The sequence below is a fragment of the Podarcis cretensis genome (assembly GCF_951804945.1).
Source record: "Podarcis cretensis genome assembly, chromosome: 10".
In the NCBI taxonomy this organism is placed as follows: Eukaryota; Metazoa; Chordata; class Lepidosauria; order Squamata; family Lacertidae; genus Podarcis; species Podarcis cretensis.
In genome coordinates this window covers 19,212,556-19,231,626 of record NC_137179.1, presented here as the reverse complement: position 1 = coordinate 19,231,626, position 19,071 = coordinate 19,212,556, and the positions used below count along the sequence as shown (strand labels likewise).

Below are 19,071 nucleotides of genomic sequence, written 5' to 3'. Positions count from 1 at the left end.
ATGGCCTTGGTTCCTCCTGTGCCCGAAGCTTAACAATTGTTAGTGAGCTCTTGTTACTCCCACTAGCATTATTGTTAACAGTCATTTGAGTTTGAAGGAGTGCAGGTGCCTTCAAACAAATATTTAAATAACACTTGAAAATTTATTATTTGGTTTCTGAGACTTATACTTTTTGAAAAGATCTTTCCACAGATAACACTTCCATAATAGAAATCTAAAATGGGCAATTTGGTAATAATCAATTTACACTGTAAGGTCGTGCCAGTAAACCACCTAAGATTGTTGATGTTGACCCATTAAGTGTTTTGTTGGCCTTGCCTCATTAAATTTAAATAATTTGCTTTTACCAAAACACACTGCAGAAAAAAGGATAGTCCTAATTACCCAGAAAAGTCCTCCAGCCACATATATAACTTATAAACTCTATATGCCAAAATACAGCATCTTTCCTATACTCTTCACTGGTTCTAAGGAGGAAGATTCAACCCAGGCAGAACCATTTTGCACAAGCACCAGCAGAACATTCATAGGCCGCCCCATTCCGGGTCCAAAAGGACCCAGGCGTTAGCGGTCACACATCAATTGGATGCATGCAAAATGGCCGTCGCTTGTATATCAATTCCGAACCTCTTTAGTAAGCTTCGTGTCCAACTATTAGCCTCCAACATATTTCTTTATTTGAAAGAGAACAAGGGAAAAATGATAAATGTGTATGTGTGGCTGGCTCCAGTCTTCATATAGTGGGACATCAAATCTCACAGCTTTTCTGAATGAAAAGCTTTAATTTAACCACTTTAATAAGCAGGATTCACATTGCATAATTAGCACACTGGCATCCTAGCCTTAAAAAACTTTTCATTCTACAAAAGTAAATTACTATTACTGTTACACGAAACTTGTTTCAGAGTACATTTTAAAAATGCTGTTACATTCCTTCAGCTTTGGTTCTATTTTTTTCCTTAGGAAAGGGCAAATAGTACAAAAATAGTTTGCCTTGCTTTACAAGATGCAGCCTTGTTAAAATGGATTACTTCCTATTACAATAAAGGGAGTTAAGAATAAAGCAATGTTTTGTATTTGGATATGGAGTTACATCTGTTAATCTTAATGGGAAAAAATACTGGTATTCTTTTCTGAAGATACAGTTGATGGAAAGCAATGTTTAAAACTTTCAAATTCTGAAAAATCATGAGCACAACCTTTTTCCTGTTTAGTGCTTGATATAGTAAGGTCTGAAGAATATTCTCCATTCTGAAACTTCAGAGTGCAAATTGCCTTCTGAAACCTGAACAGATAAAGCACCACAGTCAAGTCATTCATCTTCTGCTATGCAGGCTCCAGCCTTCTCTTCTTCATCCCTTGGCTCCTCCTGTATGGGCTGCACTCAGCTAAAACAGGAAACAATTGTATGTAGGAGAACTTTCTTTACAAGTCTCTTACACAACTGAGATATTACCTACTTTTGTTCTCTCTCTTCAAGAGACCATTTCTCCGAACAGTTTGCAAAGCCTGAACTTAGAACTGCATCATAAAACACCTTTACTTCGACGCAAGTTGCAGCAATCTTGGAGGAGGCTTTGAGACCGAAAGCACCAAAAAAGTAGCAAGAAATCTTTCACCGCTCGTTGCTGGGCACCGCAAGATTCAGAGGTAGCGTAGATGATTTGCAATTTGAGTGTGCTAAGCTAAAATAGATATACATGCTTGCCCCATTGTTGACAAACCACCACCCTATATTACCCAGTTTCTGCTGCTGTCTACATTTGCTTCTCCACCTCTTAAACTTACCTGGTATGTGAGGTCGAGGACTGGTAGAGGGATGCTGTGGTTTTGCATAGGGCCTCTGGTTATTTATCTTTTGTGGCGTTCTGCTGCGTGTCATAATGTCATACTGCCCACAAGGTGTGCCTGGGTTTTGGGCTGGCCCAGCTGCCGTGCTGTGACTGGTAACACTAAGGTCTGTGGCCTCCAAAGGTAAGTCCCAAAGCTCAGGGTCATCTGGAAGAAATTGAACATTAACAGTGAAGGGTCAGCTGCTGACCATTCCATTCCACGTCTTGACTGCGACTGGATTAAAACTGTAATGGGGTGGAACTAGACATTGTGTCAGCAAACACAAAATCCCAAGCTTGGGTTTTGCAATGACATAGGAACACACCGGGGTGTGTGGGTGGGTGTGCTTGCGTCCACTGATTTTGCCTTACAAAGGGCCTCCATCCGTTTCTCCTCTCAGATGGTGTTATGGAGGAAGGAGAATCTAGAAAAAGGATGCACATTTCTTCTTTGTGTGTCCTGTTGCCTGAAATGCTGCAAGAATGTGAACCAGCCACAGGCATTAAGTTACAGCAAGACTTACTAAAATGCACACTGTGTGGGGCTGTTTTTGGAAGCTGTAGTTCTTACAGAATGTGGCTACCAGTTGTTCATGGGAGCCAATGGATCAGAGTATGTAACACTGACTATATCAGCTGGTTCCTTTAGCATTTGGGGAGCTAAAGTGGTTATTATGTTTAAAGCTGTAAACAACTTGGGACCAGATAGTAAGATAAACTGCAGAGGCTCTTCCTGCAGATCTGCTGGTAAGGACTTCAAGTCTGGTGGGCACAAGAGATGGGGGGTTTTCAGTGGCAGACCCGTCCCCATGGATCTCCTCCCCAGAGGTGGTGCATTTTGTTTTCTGCTTTTGAACAGGTTTTAAAGACTTGGCTGTTGTAACTGAACAATCCTAGGGACCACAAGGGTCATCTAGTCCAACCCCTGACAATGCAGGAATCTTTTGCCCAATGTGGTGCTCAAACCCATGACCCTGATATTAAGCGTCTCATGCTCTACCAACTGAGCTATGTCGGTAGGTACCCCTGAATCAGAGAGTTGGAAGGGACCACAAGGGTCATCTAGTCCAACTCCTGACAATGCAGGAATGGGACTCGAACCCACGATCCTGAGATTCTTATTTGTGACCCACATTAATAGCATGTTTCCCTGAAAAGATGGTATAAAATACCTGAAAATACCAACAACCCTCACCCACCTGCAAGGAACTCCTCTTCCACAGCTGGTTCCAGCTGTGCTGAAGTGCTGTGCTTAATAACAGGAAGAGCACATGCTTCTGGACAAGATAAAAAAGAAGCTTAATGTTACTGAGATTAGTGGAAGAGTACATATTTCTCTGGATTTAGACTATTTGCATAGAAATAATGCATAAGCTGTCTTCCTAGGCTGATAGGGGGTGGGGAAGAGACAGGATAGTGGTGGTTTTGGGCTTTATCGATAATGGAACAAATAATATTCTTCGCAAGAGCTGTCCCACATCATAATGACAAAAAAGGAGTTGCCTAAATGACCCAGCATGAATAAGCTATTAATTTCCATTTCATCCAAGGAATGCCAACTTATCTGAATTTGGCTCAATATGGAGAAAGATGGTTATTTCAACTATTAATAACAACAGATAGGTGTTGTTATTAATATGCTCTAACCTAGCCTGGACCCAGACTGATATACCAGCTGCTCTCCCCATCTCTATCACAAATCTGACTGCTGCACTGTTCTGCCATCTTAGTTGGGGCTTACAGATGAATTGGGCTTACAAACACCAACATTAAAACAAGTCCTTAATCTGACAATCACCTTATTAATGGGTTTTATTAATATTGCTACTTACTTTTATAGGTTGGGTCAAGGCACTATTTTTCAAAAATATATTAGGCCTGCCTGCTGATTATATAATTTTTTGTTGATTTGAGTTAACTGATGGATTAAATAATTATATCTACATTTTATGAAACCTTCAATAATAGGTGCCATTTTCACAATGCTAAATGAAGTGAGACGTAACTACTTAACAAACAAAAGCTGACACCAGCATTGGAAGGAAATATCTTCTTTAACACATTCAGCGACATGGGACAGAAAAGTTTCTGCTGCCATTTATTTTGCCAGGAAAATTCAATCTCTAAAAATGCAGCACCACATGAAAATTAATGAATGGATAAAAAACCAGTCAAATGAGATAGTTTCAAAAATGTAACACCCCACCCCCCTCAGATGCTAGTCAAAGCAGCAGCAGCAGCAGATTAAAGTTTGGGTTAAGCCCTCATTTTGACCTCTTTAAAGAGAGTCATATCCAGGGAAAACTTGTTTTACATCTCACTTTCAACTCTTACAGTGATACAGTTAACACGGCAGGGAAGAATTAGCCCTGTTACTTAGGTACTTCATCTGCCCATTCTGAGCTTCTTTGCAGTGCAGCGGATGCAGATTCTAACTAGCATTTTACCTTGACCTCTAGGTTCACAAGCTGGAGTAGTTGACTGGATTTGCTGTTTCTTCTGCATCTGCTGTCTGAACTGCTGCTGAAGTTGTTTCTGCCGCAACTTCCGGTGGTATGTTGCATCACACAGCGAGACCTCACTACAAGAGAATACAGGAAGAGGGAATGTTACCACTAAATTCCCCATTTCATAACCATACTTGCTCAGAGTAGACAACATAACCAGGATGTGGGGTGGGGGGGCGACACTTTAGCATATATGGCAATAGCCAAGGGCTGTGTAGCTACATTCACATGTAACTTGCATAATTTATTCAACTACAGATCTTCTCTTGCCTCAGATTTCCTATTCTGTCTACTTGCATGCATCCAGTGGTCCATAAAGCAATCCATAAAGGAAGAAGACTTTATCCTACAAGACTTGGCCTAAGGTTATACTAGGAGGTACTTCTCACAAACCAGTCTTTCTCCTGCCATCTCCGTGAATGAACACTAGTTTATAGTCTGCCCCGACTTTTAAAAAATTGTTCAGGGAAGAATTGAGATTAAACCTGCGGTATGCAGAGTGTACTCAAAGGAACCCTGAGCCAATCTTGCAGTTGTGTATCTGAAGGAAAGTTTATTACTTCCATTGCTCTCAGGAACACATACCTGCATGTACTAACCATTCTTATACTCATAGCAGGCCTCATTCATTGGGGAGTCCTCCTAGCCCACCTTGGCAAAATCCTACTAAATAGTTTAATTGCAGGTAGAAGTAGAAAGAACTGGTGGCTGTCTCCCTTCCAAGGTCCTTGATGTGTCAAGGACCACCTTCATTTAAAATGCAGACTGCAACATCAGGAAGTGATCTTCAACTCAGTACAAGCCAAGGTCTTTATTTCCTGAGCAAGGATACAGAAGCTGGCTTGGCTCCCGAGCACAAGATAGTTGCACAGACCTGGTACCCTGTTGCATTTCTTCAAAGAGTATGCTACTTCATGGGCTATTTAAGTCTCCAGTGTGCTGCACAGAGAAGTCACCTGTTCATCCCTGCACAGAATTTAAGTTTTTTGTATCTGTAGATGCAGCCTTTAGTCAAAGGGTGCTTCAATGTACGCTGCTAGCTAGAATACTGATCTCTCTCTCTCCCTGGGCATTTAGAGCACTGCTTTGTTAAGCTCCTGGGGTAGAGACCACTGGATGGTGACAAGATGGAAGAACAGAAAAAAATTGCACACCTCCATTGAAGATTATTTTCCTTACTTGCCAGCTTTCTTCAGGTCTGGATTCTGGCATGGAAATTAGGCCATGGGTTAGGTGCCAATGTGCTTCTCTTATTCTCACTGTGTTATCAGGGTCTGGTTTGAGGAAGGAAGTGGGAAGCATTTCTTAGCCCTACCAAATGTGTTCTTCTAGGGAAAAGAGCCTGCCTCCCAGTGGACAGGGAGGAAAGAATCTCAGTATTATGGACTACTGTCTGGCAAGAAACTAGAATTCATGAAGGTAAGCAAAATTCTCCATTTTTTGCTCTAGAATATACAAAGCATTAGCAATTAGGACTACAGTAAGTTCGCAATTTAAGCAGAGGTTATGTTCCAAGGAGTCAAAACACACTGTGTTAAATAGTGGGTGGGATTACCAAAGTCTTTTTTGCCCCAACCAGCCAGCCACTCTTTTTTTCATTGCTTTTATTTATTTTTGCCAAGCGAGTAAAGCTGAATAGGCACAAGTTAAATGTGCATAAGTTGCGGGCTTACTGTATAAGCTTACGTATCTAGTGTATTAGATCTCCAACCTGCTTTGCTGATCTTGTTCAGAAGTACTCAAAGAAGACTCCAACTGCTCAGTTTTGACAGGAGTCGCTGTAGAAAACTGCTGGTGGTCTTCGCTTGTCTTCTTCAAGCAGCTATTGTATCTTGCCTTTTCTATAGCAGGCTCAAAATCCTGTCTTTTAGCATTGCTCAAATCAAAATCTGGGGGCATCTAGTAATAGGAATAAAACAAACAGCCTTTCAGTAGCTACAAAACTTCAGAATGTAATGGAAACATTTCACAGACTCATCTGTCATGTTGCCCAGGAGACAAAATTGCTTTCCTGGAACACTTTGCCTGTTCACAACCAAGTTTCAGCCTGGTGCTGTGAACTCAACCAATGTGGTTATTTCTCTAACTTAGTGGAGATTTGTCATGTTTAGTAACCAACACCAACTCTGTCAACATGTACTTTGTGGATCAGCTTTGTTTCCTTGCAATTCTCTGTGATGTTGATTTCCCCCCCTTCTTAAAGCAACCTAGGAGTTATTTTAAAACAGATGTAGAAAGAACAAATGAAGAAAACTGCAGATTAACAGCCTGGGAATGCTGTAGAAATCAGTAAACACGACAATTTCAGCCTATCTGCAGCTTTCAATCCATCACAGCCAAGAGCATACTCTGCCTTCTTTGATGGAATGCCAATTTAGGTGACACACACTATGGGCTGCAGTCAGCAAGGAATACTGTAGATGTGTGAAGGATGGGTCAACCAGAATGCAGAAGCTTAAATGATGATTCACTGGGGTGGGGTGGTTGTAGAAGAGCCCAGTTAGTAATGCTGACTGGAGATGAAGCTGTTTTGAGGAAAGAGGAAAAAAGGATATAACACCTAAGACAGATTTAATTGAATGGTTTAGAGAGCAATCCAAACCAGTAAGGCTTTATAGACTGGTAGGGCTACTACTGCATCTGCAAACCAATCCAAGCCCCCTCTATCTCCAGCCCAAACAGGGCTCGGATTCATTCGTTGGCCATTCATCCTTGTGAAAACAGGCTTAAGGGCATCCTAAGAAAAATGCATTTTGGCATTTCACTATTAAAAATAACGAATCCCCAGGAATCTGCTCAGAAAATAATGTAACAATTCTGCAAGACAAGCTAGTTACTTTAGAAAGAGATCACTGTGAGGGGAGAAATGGTGCAATAAGAATTACAAGATGAGGGCTGGACTGTCCTATATAAAAAAAGAACAACATAGTAAGCTCTGATTTTCAGTGTTCATTGGAAGGTACTATAATTTTCTGCTTGCTCCTGAACAGCTCTTGACTGGAAAGTGAAAACACACACACGAAAAATTACTGAGTTTTTTGAAACAGAAAAAGTGTAAGCAAAGACACACACAGTAGAGATATGATGCGTCAGAAAATAATCAGAAGAATTTTCAGCTGGAATATCCAGGCAATGAAATTACCTATTCAAGAAGAATGTACTGTTGCATGGCAGAATAAAGAATGGAGCCTTTCTTGTCTGTATCATCTATACTCAAAGCAAAATTTGGCATTTTTACTGCAGAATTCTAGTTTTTGGAAGTCCCAAGTAACACACCTGGCGAGGAAGCTTATTCACTGATCGCAAGTAGTCTTTGTCCAGGATGCAATTCCCAAGAGCATTACCAAAGCACCTGAGAAAGGACGAGAGTTAGTCGTCTTTTAGAACACAGTTCCCCTTTTTCATTGTTTTCGGCTAGCAAAATGTCTTCTTGTTGATTGCCACTTACTTCAGTGCCCTCTTCAGTCCATCTGTAACAGCTTCCTTCCTTGCTTTTTCTAGGGACAAGGCCTTAGACTTCAAGCCTTCACTTACTCCATAGCCAACATCTTCATGGTATGAGCCATCCTGCAATTTAAGAATACGCAAGAAAAACAAAATGGCCATTTGGGTTTGACTATAGTCATCCTAATGAACCTTGGTGCCTGCAGTACATTCAGTTTTTCTGGAGTCTACAGGGACTCAAGTGTCAATCAAACCTGAAATATTATGCTAGTTCAAAGTATTCCAATCTTCTGCCAGATACAGCCTAAAAAATGGAAACCAATAGCATTTGGATACATGCATTGCAGTTTAAGACTTGTCACTGTTTAAAAGCAAATGCGTAAGTCAGGATTTTTTCCTACGGTATTTTATTTCATCTTAAAAAACAGGTGTGTGTTTTGACCAGTAACGGGTCTAATAAATATGCATTTTTGTTCGACAGGAAGTAACAACAACAGTCATATTGTTATGTGCCTTTTGCATACTGTTCACTTTACTTTCATGGCTCTGAAGAACCAGCACCACCAACATATCTCCTGACCCCATTTACCTTAAGTTGGACTTTCACAAAGGCACAGACCCCCACATAGAACTTGCCATTATTAAGATCCACAAAATCTGTGAAGAGCAGAAACAAAAAAACAAAAACATTTACTCTAACATATGGAGCCGGATGATTGGTCTGCCTATCATTACTGTGCACTGGTAGCTAGGCAGTCATAAAGAGATGTAAAATATAGGGAATTTAGAATATGGTCACAACACTATTGGCATGGATGCAAATGTTTGTCAAAGAAATTAACCAGAAAGGATACAGAGACATTTCCCAAGCAGAACGTTGGTTTCTGAACTAGAGGTTTTTGAGGATAATGTTCAGATAAAAGAGTACATGGACCCGAAAATTACCCTTAAGACATTACTGCATTATTGACCTTAATGAACTGTGGGAATGCTGTGGACCCCATTTCTTTTTATTTCAGCAAAGCGTTTGACAAAGCTTATCATGATGTTTTATTAGCAGACTCGTTGAATGTGTACTGATAAATAATGCTGGATTCAGAGCTGGTTGGAAGCCATACTCAGAAGGGTATCAATGGCTTCTCATCAAACTGGATGAATGATTTGAGTGAGGTGATGTAGGGCTCTGGGACTCTTCAACATCTGATCAATGATTTAAATGAAGGTGTGGAGGGAATGCTAACCTATTTGTAGAAGACACAAAGCTGAGATAGATCACTAATGCCTTAGCAAACAGGAGTAAAATTCAGAATGAACTTGGTAGCTTTGGCCTAGCTCCCCATTCTTACAAGATGAAATTCAACAGAGGCAAATGCTAAGTCCTGCATTTGGGGGAGGGTGGGGGAAACAAAAAACCCCAAATGGACAGAGAGTCACATTGAGTCAGCACGTACTGTAATAGTAATGCAGCAGAAAATAGTAATGCAGTTTTAGGCTGCCTTAATCAAGTCATAACGTTTCCCATCAGCTTTTAAAAATATTTTTAAATCAAACAATTTCATTAGTAGTAATATTCTATGAGGAATTTCAGCTTCTGATAATCTGAATCACATTCAAGATGACAGAATCAGCCTCCCTAGGAACTGGTCTTTATTTTGTAAATCTCTATGACTCTATCCTCTTGACGAACTGAATATGTGCTGAGAATTGATAATTAAACATATATAGGTTCAGAGTATTCTCCAGGATATTTTATTTTTTTAATGCACAGAATGCTACCAATTTCTAGGAGGGGATTAAGGTTTTGTATGCAATGGAATGAAAAAGTGAGATATTCTTTAGCAAAGCAGGTAAGAGTAATGTCAGGGATGACAATAGGTTTCAAAATATGAAAGTACAGACTGGATCTTTTTCCGAAATACTTTTTATGGGAAAATCTATCCCTACAGAAGGCAAGGTTATAATGAAGTATAACTTATAGCTTACAATATTGTGCTTTCGCTCCCTTTTGCCTTTCTGACAGCTCTGTAGTTTTTGTTACCTAATATCATTTCAGATCCTTAAGGTGATCTAGGTGAAGTTTTTGAGATGGGGGTTCTATTCTTCCAGTTGTTGTTACTGAGCTGAAAGACTTAAGTGTCTCCCATCTGCCTTTTCCGTTCAACCTCCTGTTGCTAGGCCACAAACACAACAGATCTTTTGAGGATGAGACAGCTGCAGCCATAATTTTGGGAGACGTTTCCCCCGCCTGTAGTTTTCAGTTAATTTTATTTATTTATTTAATGAAAACTGTTAACTGCTAGGGCAAGGATTCTTTTTTCTATATGTATTCATTGTGTAACTGACAATACACTGAATTCTGAAATTTAGGGAAAAACCACTTCAATATGTTGTCAAGGTTACCCCATGCCAACTCATGCTGTGCCCCCCCCCCAACTGCCATGGAAAATTCTGCTTCCAGGTGGCATGTGAGAAGCACCTTTTCTCAAGATCTGGAAACTCATAATCATATTGTGTTGCATCTAGCAGAGGTGCTCTGTTCATGGAAAACTCTGAATACTAGCAGAAGATTCCATGAATGAATGGGGCAGGGCACAAGGTTCTCACCAGTTCTCATTTATGCTTTCCATGCTACTTCCTACATAACTCTTGGAGGGGGGGGGTACCCCACTCCTCTAGAGCAGGTTTTTGAGGAAAGCAGGAGCCGAAGGAGGAATCGGGGGAAAACCATTGTTTTCTTCACTTTCTATTCATGAAAGCTGCTGCTGGATCAAAAACTTCCTTAAGTAGAACAATGCCATTATTTGCACCCAACCTCTTATTGTTTCACTCTTCTTAGGATAGTCTTTTGCATGAAGCAGCTGGAAGAAGCTTAAAATTGGTTCTCACCGACATTCTGCTGAGTGACAGAATGAGCCCAGCCATTGTAGCCAAACATTTCATTGGCCAGACTGATGACTCTGTGTCCTTCAATGTAGCAAACCTGAAAGTAGAAAGGACAAAAGTGACAAAAATTCTTCTTGGTCAGTCTTAATCTCATTAAATTATTGCAGAAGCGACATCTACTTGCAACATGGCTTCCAGGCACTGTCTCAGACCAAGAATCATTGTAGCACCCTTCTTGTGGTTAACGCTTAGCTGGAATGAAATATTCAACGCAGCAATAGAGAAATTAAAATAATAATTTGTCAGACAAATAAATGATAGGCACAGTGGTATATGGTTACCAAAGCTCTGCCCCCTCTAGCCCTGATGGCCAGCACTTATATTTTCCTTAACCCAGCCCCCTTGCTCCTCCTTTGGCTGCCTCTGTCCAATCAGCCTGGTTGAAATTCCTATTGGCTATTTGCTAGAACCAATCATAAAAGATACACCCATTTCCTATTACCTTTTATGGGAGACAAAGAGCTATATTTCCTTCTATCCACAAATGGCAGACAAATAGCCATATATCTTACATTTGCCTCAACAAGGCACCTTAATTACCAGATCACCTTTTGCCCCTGTTGCCCCTGCATTCCAAAACAAATGGCTAAAACAAATGGCTCGTGGTATTAGATTCTATCTAAACATAGATCTTGGGTTCACATTCTCACACACCATCAATGAAATAAGAATCTAACATAAGAATCTAACATTTCTTACTTTCTAAATCCTTTGCCTAGTTACATTAAGCCAACAAATCTCATACATAGATAGCTTTTTAGAAGAAAAAGGCATTTGCAAAGTAAAAGGAACTCAGTAAAAAAACAGCTTTAAAAAAAAGCCTCTTCAAATTACACCCCCCTTTCCCAGCCAGCTGCTTTTCCCATTAGCTCTCCCCAAAATTTATTGCCTTAACCCTTAGGAAAATATGGCTAGGGTCTGATGGGAGGCACATGGTATTATTTTCTGTTAAACAATAAATCTTACTATTTACCAACTCTTAATTAGTGTTTTTGCAGCTTAATTGTATTCTGTAATATGTAGGGTCAGTGTAACATTTGCTCCCAGCCTGTAATTCCCTTTTATGACTTTGAGAAACTTGTCTCCTGCTACTGCTATAAATCAGGGGGGCCCTTGTCCAGGGAGCAGAAAGATAAACAACTGTCAAAGTACTTAGCCAGCTGGTTTTTGCCTGGCATGAAACATTTGCAAATATATCTTTAAGCTCATTTTAAAATACAGGCCTTGATCAGATGCCTCATCATCATATCAAAAGAAAATTGGAACACACAATATACCAGCACCTAGTATTTATAAGTGTGTTCCACGTTATAGTACCAAACAGCTAACCAAAATTAAAATTAATTGTTCTGAGTTTGAGATATTAAATTGATAAGAATTTATTAAATTTTCAGCTGGAGAATGCTTGCACAAGGCAGTGGTATGGAGCACTTGCAAGGAGATGGGCAAGGAAGCATTGAGCATCATGTTCAAAATTCTAGGGTTTATGATTCAGTAGCATAGCACACAAGATTTTCAGCACATTTGTTTTGAAATTATGAAGGCTATTACATGTGAAAAGAATCCTACACCCCACGTCTGCCCTGTACTGCACTTATTTCTTTAAATCCCTAGCCAGCAATGGGAGAGCGGCTTTGAGGAAAGGTAGTGGGCCAGGGCTGTCCCCCTCTCCAAACTGGAGAGCCAGAAAGTACTATCATTAACAAATGCTGATACCTCTGTGGACACCAGATTTGCCTCTGACTTGGAAGATTGCAGCATACAGCAAGCATCACTTGCAGATAACCCTACACCAGGTATGCCCACCAGGTTGATCGCGATTTATTGGTAGATCCCTGGGAGGTTTTGGTAGATTGTGATTGAACACTGGGTCCCTTTCCTTAGTATTGGTAAAATAGAATCTGGCCCCACCCCCTCCCTTTGAGCTTAGGCTTGCATTCTCAAAAACCGTGGCTTTCCTCCTCCCTAAAAAGCTCAACAACTTTGACCTGAACCCCCCCCCCCAAAACGGGGGTAGATCACTGCCAGTTTTTAATTCTGTGGGTAGATCACAGTCTCTTGGGAGTTGGCCACCCCTGCCCTACACTATGGTGCTCCTCCTGAGAAAGCAAGGGCGTAGGGAACTGCTGCCCAAAAGGATTCAGGGAAATATGCATGAAAGGTAAAAGGTAAAGGTACCCCTGCCCGTACGGGCCAGTCTTGACAGACTCTGGGGTTGTGCGCCCATCTCACTTAAGAGGCCAGGGGCCAGCGCTGTCCAGAGACACTTCCGGGTCACGTGGCCAGCGTGACATCGCTGCTCTGGCGAGCCAGAGCCGCACACGGAAACGCCGTTTACCTTCCCGCTGGTAAGCGGTCCCTATTTATCTACTTGCACCCGGAGGTGCTTTCGAACTGCTAGGTTGGCAGGCGCTGGGACCGAGCAGCGGGAGCGCACCCAGCCGCAGGGATTCGAACCGCCGACCCAACAGGCAATGGGTAATTTTCAATATCAAGTAAATAAAAACTGTGTACACACTTTTGTACCTTCTGTCCTCCTCCAGCTTGCCGGCTACTGATGTATTCTGGGCCCAATCTCTGTCGCAGGGCAGCCTGGACGGCCTGGTACTCATCTGCTGTATACTGACACTTGAGCAAACCACACACACAATCATGGAAAGATCTAGTATATTCATAACTAATTTCTCCCCCTTTCTTGCAACTGATTTAGTTCAATCAGTCCCATCCCCCACAAGAACTTTTAATCTAGTTATACTCTGAAAGCCATATCCAAAAGGAAATATTGTACCTCACAGGGTAGCTCCTTCATTATGATAATGCCATGAATTGTTTAAAATGGTAACTACTTTGTTGCATGAGTTCCCCCAAGTTCCCCTCTGAGCGCTCTTAAGTATAATTCAGCCAAATCAGAAAGAAATCTCAGCTGGTAGATATTTTCCCAATACTTGTCACCAAATACCAACTGAATTAAATAGTAATAATAACGCTTGCATTGTAGTGTGAGATAAACAACAGCAAAAAGAGTGCAAAGAAATATTAAGAGTATCCCAACAGATTTTGGATTTCCAGCTACTCTCTAGGGAAATGGTTTTTATACAAAAACAAATCTGCTTTCTGCTTTAAAAAGGAGCACTTTGTACCATATTTTGGATATGATCCATGTCTCTTCTGCCTATGTAGAGTTTAAACCAACTACAGTTCCCCAAGTTTGGACGTAACAGGGAACTGTGGTTTATTTAAAAGAAGTATCTAACCGCTTCTCCATGCCCAGGATAGGAAGCATAAGAAACCAAGGTTTGTGCAGATTCACTCACATACTTTGAAGCCATGGTTTCCCATTATGTCTCAACTGGGCTGTTATCTATAGTAGATTTTGCATTGAACCCCACCAGAAAATCTCACACAAATCTGAAGGTGATGGTAAACTGACCTGTCCAAACCACATACTGGAGTTAGCATTGCTGCTGCTGATTCCAGACATTCCTAAAAGAAAGTAATACGAACGTCAATATATATGATCAAAATAGAAACAGTTATTTACCAATTTTTAAATAGTCATATTAAAGACCGTATAGTTTGTAATAATCATATTAAGGTCCGTATAGTTAAAGCTATGGTTTTCCCAGTAGTGATCTATGGAAGTGAGAGCTGGACCATAAAGAAGGCTGATCGCTGAAGAATTGATGCTTTTGAATTATGGTGCTGGAGTAGACTCTTGAGAGTCCCATGGACTGCAAGAAGATCAAACCTATCCATTCTGAAGGAAATCAGCCCTGAGTGCTCACTGGAAGGACAGATCCTGAAGCTGAGGCTCCAATACTTTGGCCACCTCATGAGAAGAGAAGACTCCCTGGAAAAGACCCTGATGTTGGGAAAGATTGAGGGCACAAGGAGAAGGGGACGACAGAGGACGAGATGGTTGGACAGTGTTCTCGAAGCTACCAGCGTGAGTTTGACCAAACTGCGGGAGGCAGTGGAAAACAGTAGTGCCTGGCATGCTCTGGTCCATGGGGTCACAAAGAGTCGGACACGACTAAACAACAACAATCCCATTGCGAATAGGCAGGACAGGATACTCAGTAGCAGGAGTATCAAACAGGTTTTGCTCTTACACCCCCCAAATGTTCTTTATGTGTCTAAATAGGAATAAGGAGTAAGCGACAGCTACTCACTTCTACATGAGATGTGAATATAAGAATGTATATATGACAGCATATATAAATGGATAAATACACTCGGGGATACCCTTGAAACCTGTCTTTCTGTCTTGTTGCCATCCCATCTTAGATCCTGTCCCTCTTCTCAGCTCCAACCCCTATGCAGCTCTGCATCCTCTGCTGCTCAGCAGTTTCTGATGTTTAGCTGTGGGGGATCTTGGAAAGTCTGTAACCTCATATGCCTGCACTGCTCAGCAGGAAATAATTGTGCAGTGAGGGAAGAGTGGCATGGTTACGAGTTCAGCTCACGACAGAGTGAGAAAACTCTTCCTCCATCAGCAGCTTGCTGTGTTTTCACACTGAGCACGGAGAGAACTCCCTTTCTCAGTGGCTATCAAGGCAGAATTATCCTGAATTTGTGTGAACTGGAGGTGGAAAGTGTGTAAATGAGTTCATTTCTGTGGATGTATGAGTGTGGATCTGTGTGGCTTTGGCTCTGCACTCCAATGGAAGGTTACCCATGAAGGAATGCAGTCTTTTGATTGAAAACAGTCAAAACCTCTCAGCTAGCGTGTGTGTGTGTGTGTGTGTGTGTGTGTGTGTATGAATCAGCAAAGGTTATCTGCTTTAAACATGAAAAGACTCAGGGTACAAGACTATAAGTGGGCTTCCCATAGACATTTGGTTGGCCACTTTGAGTACAGAATGCTTGGACCATATGGGTGGCAGGCTTCATCCAGCATGCTCTTCTTGTGTTCTCCTTTTTCTGCCAAGTGCTATTCTCTTAAACATCTGCATTTTCCTCTCATCACATCACAGCTATCATTAGAATGTGCTAGCATTTTTTAATTTTGGAAATGTCAACCCCGCTTCCTTAGTTTTTTGTTTTTACTACGAAATGTGCTTTTTTAGCATTCTGCAAGCTTTATTATTCCAAATGCAACAACTTTTCACAGACCACCTATGCTTTTTGTCAAAACTTTTTACCATACTACATGACAGAAATACAGGTAAGATGTTAATTTTACTACAAAATTTTCCCATTCAGAATTATCATTATAAGTAACTTGTAACTTGTGTGCATTCAACTTGTGTGCATTCAGCTTTCCATGCTTGGTAAAAAGATTTTTTTTTAATTAAAAAGGGGGCAGCCATCCAGGAAAAAAAGCTTTGGCAATCCCATCCACAACTGAACCCAAAATGTTTTGAGTATATGCAATTTGGCTTGGAATGTAACCCCAGTGTAAATCAAGAGTCACCTGTAATTTAGCCCATCTATTCAATTAGTGGCAAAAGAGGTTGATGACCCACCACTTTAAATTGTAAATGGCTGAGATCCTGGCCTGTCATGCTTCACTTCTGTCTCAAAGCAGCCCTATGGGAAAACTGCTGACGAGGACCTATGGGTTACAAAATAATAAACAAACTGCAGAGGTAACCAGTGAGCTTCCAATTTCAATTCAATACGCTGACACAATCACAGCTTGCTTTGTGGAGTAACTATCCCCATGAATCCCTATGTTGGCTGTAATCATTAGATCAAGCCTTACTCATATTCCCACTACAGCAAGTGAAACAATCAGCAACAAGGAGGAGTTTCTCTGCAACCACCCACAAGATTGGAAGAAATCCCAAAGATAGAACAAAACTATGTGCTGGCATACTGAACGTGTTTTATTATTTTATTTAAAATATGTAGTGCACCTTTTCCCAAGGTGCCTTGCAATCAAAGTAAAGTCAAACACAATGCTTATCTATGGGTTGGCAGCTATGATTAATATGATGACCTGGGGGTTGAAGATTTTACTGGTAGGCTGTGGAAATTTACCATGAAGCTTACCAAATCTGAATTGTTGTTATACTTCTATATTATGTTGCTTTAGATGTTTTTATTCTTATGCAAAATGCTTTGATATAAGGAAAGTAGGTATACAATTTTGTTAAATAAATATATTCTGCAATAAGAAAAATTTAGCTGAGGATTTCCTACTGATGGGAATTTAAAAGCTCCTTGAATAATCACTTGGGTCATTTCCCAGAACTGACTAATAAAAGCTGTTGCCTGAAAATTTATGATGGAGCGCAGTATCTTTACACTTGCATTTCCAGTAGTCATTATTTCAGAAGTCACCAGTCTAACGGGAAACATGGTACTCTTTAAAGCATAAGCCATCAGTTATATTACTTATGGGATAACCATAGCATTATTTTAAACAAAGGCAGTGTTGAAGCCATTAACTGAAAAGCTGTGTTCTCTTTTCCCCATAGCTCACGACTTGGTTCACTTCTGCCACTTGCAGTGCTTTTCTAATCTTTGGCTGTAGGTTTGGCTAATGTGGGTGAATATTTTGCATGATAAGGTATGAGACTAACAGAACAACCACATCCACTGTGGTTCACCAGCTTCCACCCCACTGCTGGTAGGGAAGTCACTCTGTTGAGAAGTGTTCCAATGTCCCTGCCCCCCGAAAAACAATATGCATAAGCTATCACCCACAACCAAGGGTGCCAACTCGAATAAAATATGGAGAGCAGGTAAGCCCCACCCCACATAACTGATCATCACAAGACACTGCGAACACACACCATTTGAATGGCAATGGCTATCAACTTGGGGGGCTAGCCCCCTCAAATATTTTGTTGGGGGGAGTGTCACAACATCTCCAGCAGAGGTAGCCAGCAGAAACCCATGAAATGTGAGGGCAATGGGCCAGATGCAGACGTCTTCGCTGCATCAGTCTGGGAGTAACAAAAACCACTCATACATCAAGTCATCTCACACTCATTGCCAAAGCATGCTCAGATAACATATCCGATATTCTGTCTAACCACTGCTAAATGGAGTTAAACAAACCAAGTAATATTATACTACCATAAACTGAAGTAGTAGGAATACTACAGACTAGCTATGAGAATAATTAAGATTATATGATTCCCTCTTGGGAGGCTTCAGCTAAATGCATAGTTGTTGGCATCTGTCTGTCTGGAGAGACAATGGAGTGTGCCTCCAGGGGTGAAGTCAAACTACTGCATTATGCATAAACACATAGCTGAGATAATTTCATAATGGTTGCAACCATATATAACTCTGGACATTCTCCCTACCACAAAGCTACTTTTAAATTAGAGAGAGAGAGAGAGAGTTATATTCCTTATAGATCTATGTTTTCAACATTGATTTATATGGTTGAGTTGCATATGTTTGTTAATCATTGTTGTAAACTTCGCTGGAGGGGAGGAACTTCAATTATAATAATGCTTAATTGTTTTTAAAATGATTTCCCTCCCCCAATGTTTTTAACTGTTCCTATTTTACCTGCAATCCGCTTTGAGTCCGGGTTGTAAATAAATATATAATTTTTTTAAAACCGTATTTGCACTGACTTGCAACAGACTCTGGGGATTTGCGCTGCAGAGCAGGGTTACCTCATAAGCCCCCTACCCCACGAACTCGCGGCGGAGCCGAATATTAATTGACCCCACCCTCAAAGAGGCCACATTTCCCGGGGCCCCGTGAGACGATTTTCCTCTCGGAAACCCCAACGAAGGTTCGCCCTGATCAACGCGGCGTTACCATTTCGGGCGCCTAAGACAGAAAGAAGGCACGAGAGCGAGCCTCTTACGGGGGGCCGGGAAGGGCAAAGGCGCGCATTGAAGGAGTCGGGGAGACTTAACACCCCCCCCTTTTGTGTCAGCTTGGTGACTTCCGCCCTCCAGTTACCTGCACGTGAACGGCGGGCAACGGCAGCCACCGCAGAACCTCTTCCCAGCACCAAATCTTCAGTCAGGGGCGCCGCTACGGCAAGCGAACGAAGGCAAACTTCCCGCCCGCGGCGGGCGCGCTTGCGCAATACCTCGCCCTGAGCCCGTGGGAGGAGCCTCTACGTAGCGCGCCCGCGCGAGTCAGAATTGGAGCGGCCCCGCCAGTGGTGTGTGGCGGCGGCGAAGGGGGGGACAGGGGGGCAGACCAGGAATCTGGGACGTGTCTGGGAAGAGGCGGCGTGGATTGGCGAGGGGAGGCGGGAACAATATTCGGCAGGCGAACGCCTATTGGCCAGGGGGAGGGACCACCGCGCGACTAACGCGATTGGCTTCCGAAGGGCTGGCAGGGAAGGTGGGCGGGGACACGAAGCGCTACGGAGAGCGGAGGGGCCAAGAAGAGGGTCGTGAGCGGGTGAGCTTGTGGTG

General features: G+C 41.8%; 2 protein-coding genes across 7 annotated transcripts in view; one reads left to right on the top strand and one right to left on the bottom strand.

The window, feature by feature from the left end:
• Positions 1 to 654: 654 nt before the first annotated feature.
• On the bottom strand, positions 655 to 18,837 carry RAD52 (RAD52 homolog, DNA repair protein). Of its 6 annotated transcripts, none has more exons than XM_079992927.1 (12): positions 18,605 to 18,837; positions 16,195 to 16,283; positions 14,157 to 14,209; positions 13,253 to 13,354; positions 10,670 to 10,763; positions 7,788 to 7,906; positions 7,616 to 7,691; positions 6,051 to 6,238; positions 4,280 to 4,413; positions 3,032 to 3,109; positions 1,789 to 1,998; positions 655 to 1,388 (listed from the first exon to the last, which is right to left on the bottom strand). In XM_079992927.1, the coding sequence occupies exons 2-12, from the start codon at positions 16,231 to 16,233 to the stop codon at positions 1,327 to 1,329; spliced, it is 1,155 nt and encodes a 384-aa protein (XP_079849053.1). In that variant the 5' UTR covers positions 16,234 to 16,283; positions 18,605 to 18,837; the 3' UTR covers positions 655 to 1,326. The 6 variants fall into 6 exon arrangements, with proteins under 6 accessions (XP_079849053.1, XP_079849050.1, XP_079849051.1 ...); XM_079992924.1 differs by lacking the exon at positions 16,195 to 16,283 and adding an exon at positions 8,373 to 8,440; XM_079992925.1 differs by lacking the exon at positions 18,605 to 18,837 and adding an exon at positions 18,310 to 18,574 and having other exon boundaries at positions 16,195 to 16,258.
• A 145-nt stretch (positions 18,838 to 18,982) lies between these two features.
• Positions 18,983 to 19,071, top strand: part of ERC1 (ELKS/RAB6-interacting/CAST family member 1) — a 178,889-nt gene continuing 178,800 nt past the window's right edge. The window contains exon 1 of the mRNA XM_079992268.1: positions 18,983 to 19,057. The gene's annotated coding sequence lies outside the window, so the exon portion shown is untranslated. The remainder of the gene's footprint in view (positions 19,058 to 19,071) is intronic.

Bases quoted from the DNA above. Each gene is read 5' to 3' on its own strand.
- RAD52 (XM_079992924.1), bottom strand. From the start codon at position 14,207: ATGTCTGGAATCAGCAGCAGCAATGCTAACTCCAGTATGTGGTTTGGA. The intron at 10,764-13,252 runs GTACAAAAGTGT...TTCTACTTTCAG, and splicing joins AAGCTGGAGGAGGACAGAAG to GTTTGCTACATTGAAGGACA. The intron at 7,692-7,787 runs GTAAGTGGCAAT...GTCCTTTCTCAG, and splicing joins GGACTGAAGAGGGCACTGAA to GTGCTTTGGTAATGCTCTTG.